Source organism: Geotrypetes seraphini, chromosome 16 (assembly GCF_902459505.1).
Source record: "Geotrypetes seraphini chromosome 16, aGeoSer1.1, whole genome shotgun sequence".
NCBI classification, from domain to species: Eukaryota; Metazoa; Chordata; class Amphibia; order Gymnophiona; family Dermophiidae; genus Geotrypetes; species Geotrypetes seraphini.
This window is the reverse complement of record NC_047099.1, coordinates 12,616,917-12,622,366: the sequence shown is the minus strand read 5'-3', so window position 1 is coordinate 12,622,366 and position 5,450 is coordinate 12,616,917. Positions and strand designations below refer to the sequence as shown.

General features: G+C 40.4%; 1 protein-coding gene across 1 annotated transcript; it reads left to right on the top strand.

Moving 5' to 3' along the window:
- Nucleotides 1–645: 645 nt before the first annotated feature.
- LOC117350644 (olfactory receptor 10A5-like) lies at nucleotides 646–4,221 on the top strand (the record flags this gene model as incomplete). The annotated part of the gene is made up of 2 exons (XM_033925071.1): nucleotides 646–1,542; nucleotides 4,192–4,221. Coding segments are annotated over exons 1-2 (927 nt in total), but the record flags the coding sequence as incomplete, so codon positions are not given.
- Nucleotides 4,222–5,450: the final 1,229 nt, after the last annotated feature.

Below are 5,450 nucleotides of genomic sequence, written 5' to 3'. Positions count from 1 at the left end.
TTCACAAAGCTGCAGTAGAGATTTCTACCGTGGGCCAGAATTCCTATGAGCCCCAGAACATTTACCTCACCGGCCTGTGGTAGAAACCTTTGCTGCAGCTTTGTGACAGGAGCCCTTGGTGATATAGCTGAGAATGTTTACAGAAAAATTAATTTATTTAAAATATGTACACTCCACTCTGTCCTACAATCTAGGTGTGTTTCAATAGTATAGGATAAAATAGCAAAAAAAGAATATCTAAATGACATATGGATTAAAACAGAGAAATAAAAGTGTCTTAACTGAAAAAAAATATTAAAATGAGGATATTCTGTTATACCCAAGAGGTGTCATAGTAAAGGCAGGAGGCGCCTAGGGCAGTGGCGAGCCCATAGATGCCAGTGAATTTGTTGGCCTGCTTGCAATCGGACACAGATCTCAGGTTAGTGAATCTAGCCCTTAGTATTTTATAAAAACCCATAGATGCCAAGGTATCTTCACATAGATGACCTGTTATGAGATTACCCTCCATGAATGACAAAGTGTGAGTTCCTTTTATCCCATGAGTTGATGTCTCCTAAAGCTAGCACAAACGTGCTTCCACGATCTTGCTTTGTAATTTGTTAATCTCCATGTTTGCTCTTATCAGGTTAAACAGACGAGTAAATGTCACCAGGAAACCAAACTTCAGTTACGGGATTCATCCTCTTGGGATTCTCAGGCCTGTCTCTGCCACTGCAGTGTTTTCTCTTTGTGACATTTTTAGTTATCTACGTTCTTACCTTGTTTGGGAACATCATCATCTTAATGGTTATTACTGCAGAGCCTGTCCTCCATACCCCCATGTACTTCTTCCTCCGGAATCTTTCTTTCCTGGAGATCTGCTACACTTCTGTTACCATCCCTAAAATGCTGGTGATATTCTGGTCCAACAACAGAAGCATTTCATTCCTGGGTTGTGCTGTACAAATGTATTTCTTTTTTGCCTTTGGTGTGACAGAATGTTTCCTTCTAGCCATGATGGCCTATGATCGCTACGTGGCTATTAGCAATCCTCTGAGATATGTTAGCATCATGACCAGGAAGGTGTGTCTTTTCTTATCTTTGATTTCAGTGTTTGGTGGTTTTCTGGAGTCCTTGGGACAGACTTCCTTTATATTCAGTTTACCCTACTGTGCCTCAAATAAGATCTACCATTTCTTCTGTGATATCCCTTCATTGTTACGGTTGGCTTGTACAGATACTTTCTTGAATGAAATTGTATTTGCTATATGCACTGTGCTGTTTGCTTTATTCCCTTTCCTGATGATTGTGGTCTCCTATTCTCACATCCTGTCGGCCATCTTGAAAATTAATTCCTTGGAAGGGAGGCACAAGGCTTTCTCTACCTGTGCCTCACACCTGACTTCCGTTGCTTTGTTCTATGGCTCTGGTGTGTTTACCTACTTACGGCCCAAATCCAGCCACTCACCAGAGAGGGATCAATTCTTTGCATTGTTTTACAGCATTATAACTCCTTTGCTTAATCCTCTGATATATAGCCTGAGAAATAATGAAGTAAAGGGGGCCCTAAAAAGATTAATATTGCCTCATTAAATGATTGATTTTTTTTTTTTTAAATGCTTCTTTTGACTCCTTCACTGATGTTGCAGATATATGTTTTTCTCACATGCTCATCCTACAGTAGAATGCCCTGGCCTACTTAAAGTTCTATGGCATCACAAAGTTCCAGGAGGAAAAGAGTTTTCAGCATTTTAGTATTAAAAGGAACGTCTTCTGTGGAATAGTCCAACCCTTTGGAATGGAATTGCCGAAAAACTGAAACAGATTGACTGCTGAGACTACGAGGATTTTTAGAAGCATTTAAAACCTGTACCTGCCGCTAACTGAAATAAAACCTGTAGCTTGTTCTTGTGCTGATATTAATTAGTCGGTGGGGAAGGTGGGGTTAGGTGAGTTCATGTGCATGTGTGCATTGGGTATATATATTGGGTATGTAGTTTTTTCTACATTTTGTTAACTAACCTCCACCCTTTTACAAAGCCGAAGTAGTAGCTGACATGCAATAATGGAACTGAAGCTCATTCATTCCCAATGGGCTTCAGTGCAATTACCACAGGCTGCCACATTAATTGGCTTTGCAAAAGAGGCCATAAGTTATGGTAAAGACACTGGTATGGAATTTATTTTTATGGCTGTGAAGTTATGAGCCTCATTGAATGGTCCTGGAGGCTAGAAAGAGATGTGTGATTTTATTATGTACAAACCGCTTAGAAGACTGAAAGGCGGTGTACAAATTTTTATTAAACTTGAAACGTGATTAGATTAGACCATGACACTTTATTCCAAAACTTTCAGCAGCTTCACTTTCCTAAATGTCTCCTCTTTATATCTCCCCATGGATTCTATATATGGCAACTAAAGCTGCATGGCCAAATTTGGCGTGAATTCTATGAACTGCACCTAATTTTAGATGCTAAGCACTATATAATCATTTTACATACTGGAAAATTAAACCAACAGAGGGATGTGGTCCCTTATTGCCTGATATTCAGCCAACAGCGAGTAGCACTTTGACTGCCCGCCACTGGTATTAAATCAAAACATACAATGCCAGATCATTTCTGGTCACAGGCTGGTTAAGATGATTTTCAGACTTAACCGGTCGTGGCTTAGCAGCCAAAGATAGGCCTACTTTTAGTTCAGTCTTATTTGCCCATTAAGTCTGTCCACTTAAATTCTAAATATCAGGACTTAAGCATTCATGCCTCTAGAACAACCCTTGGTTGGTAAAAAGGTTGTATATTACTGCATCTTAATTTTAGTACAATAAATATTGCCTGCATCTTGTACACAGTCTGCAGTTTTTGTTTGGTTTTTCCTCGTTTGGTTGATTCACTGTAGATTTCGTTGGATTTTTTTCTTGTTGCTCTCTAGAACAACCCCAACATTACTGGCTTATTTTTCGGCACTGCCGGTGCATTTTCAGTGACTATAACCAGTTAAATGCTGCTGGAAATGTCCAGTTAGCTGGAAAGATGCAAATTAACTGATCAGCAGACCATTCCCAGTCAGTTGACTCATGCTGAATATCAGCCGGACCTACATTATTTCTATTAAACTAATTTCTTCATTAACATATTTCCACTCGTTTCTGTATAACAATTTCAGAAGTGAAATACACTTCGTTATAAAGGTTTCAGTCATAAGTTCATATTAAGTGATGGAAGTTATCTAATTACAAATGTTTGAACATTCCCACAAATTCTAACCCCGTTTTATAAAACTGTAGTGCAGTTTTTAGCGCCGGCCGTGGTGGTAACAGCTCCGATGTTCATAGGAATTCTATGAGCTTTGGAGCTGCTACCGCTGCGCTAAAAACCATGCTATAGTTTTATAAAAGGGGGTTCTATGAGATATAAATATTTCAGTTGAACCAGTTTCCTGTAATGAAAAGACATCTGGATGGCTAAAATTGTTTAACAATCTGCACGGCCTTTCTTCTATTCTTTGTCATGTTTTAATGATATTTTTTAAATGGGAACATTCTTAAAATAAGAATTATGTTGTAGGACTTTGAAAAATATTTGTTTTGGGGTTTTTTTTCTTCCTAACAGAGGAAGGAAAGGGACTGGGACTTCTATGCCACCTTTTTGTAGTTATACAACCACACTCAAAGCAATGTACATACAGGTACTTCAAACATTTCCCTCTGTTATAGAGGAAGTGTGATTATAAAAGGAATCAGTGCTTTAAGAATTAAACTAAGTGCAGTAGAAAGGGTAGATGTGAATAGCTTGTTCACTCTTTCCAAAAATACTAGAACTAGGGGACATGCGATGAAGCTACTAAGTAGTAGATTGAAAGCAAACCAGAAAAAAATATTTTTTCACGCAACGTGTAATTAAACTCTGGAATTTATTGCTAGAGAATGTGGTGAAAATCAGTTAGCATAGCGGGGTTTAAATAAAGTTTGGATAACTAATTCAATGCAAAGAAATGCAGAGTAATGCATTTGGGGATTAATAATCGGAAGGAACCGTATATGCTGGAAGGTGAGAAGCTGATATGCACGGACGGGGAGAGGGACTTTGGGGTGATACTGTCCGAAGATCTAAAGGTGAAAAAACATTGTGACAAGGCGGTGGCTGTTTGCAGAAGGATGCTGGGCTATATAAAGAGAGGTGTAGCCAGTAAAAGGAAGCATGTGTTGATGCCCCTGTACAGGTCATTGGTGAGGCCCCACTTGGAGTATCGTGTTCAGTTTTGGAGACCGTATCTGGCGAAGGACGTAAGAAGACTTGAAGCGGTCCAGCGGAGGGCGACGAAAATGATAGGAGGCTTGCGCCAGAAGACGTATGAGGAGAGACTGGAAGCCCTGAATATGTATACCCTAGAGGAAAGGAGGGACAGGGGAGATATGATTCAGACGTTCAAATACTTGAAGGGTATTAACTAGAACAAAATCTTTTCCAGAGAAAGGAAAATGGTAAAACCAGAGGACAATAAATATTGAACTAAGGCCAGTACTGGGCAGACTTGCACGGTCTGTGTCTGTATATGGCCATTTGGGGGAGGATGGGCTGGAGATGGCTTCAATGGCTGGGGGGGTTTAGATGGGATAGAGTAGGTTTTAATGGAGATTTTGGCAGTTGGAGCCCGGGCACAGTGCCGGGAGGAGCTTTGGATTCTTGCCCAGAGGTAGCTAGGAAGGAAATATTTAAAAGGTTTGGATTGGATTGGGTTGGGCAGACTGGGTGGACCATTTGGGTCTTTATCTGCCGTCATCTACTATGTTACTATGTTATTATGACATAATTTGAGGTTGAGGGGTGGTAAATTCAAGAGCAATGTTAGGAAATTCTACCTTATGGGAGGGTGGTGGATGCCTGGAATGCGCTCCCGAGGAAGGTGGTGAAGAGGAAACGTTGACTGAGTTTAAAGAAGCGTGGGATGAACACAGAAGATCTAGAATCAGAAAAGAATATTAAGTATTGAACTAAGGTCAGTATTGGGCAGACTTGCACGGTCTGTGTCTGTATATGGCCATCTGGGGGAGGATGGGCTGGAGAAGGCTTTACTGACTGGGAGTGCGTAGATGAGCTGGAGTAGGTTTTGATGGAGATTTCGGCAGTTGGAACCCAAACACAGTACCAGGTTGAGCTTTGGATTCTTGCCCAGAAATAGCTAAGAAGAAAAATTTAAATTGAATCAGGTTGGGCAGACTGGATGGACCATTTGGCTCTTTATCTGCCGTCATCTACTGTGTTACTTGGGGAAATCCACTGCTTATTCCTAGAATAAGCATCATAAAATCTATTTCACTACTTGGGATCTTGCCAGGTATTTGTTGCCTGGGTTGGCCACTGTTGGAAACAGGATACTGGGCTTGATAGACCTTCAGTCTGTCCTAGTATGGCGATTCTTATGTTCTTTATAGTGTTATGAAGGAGTCATATCACCGGCACTGG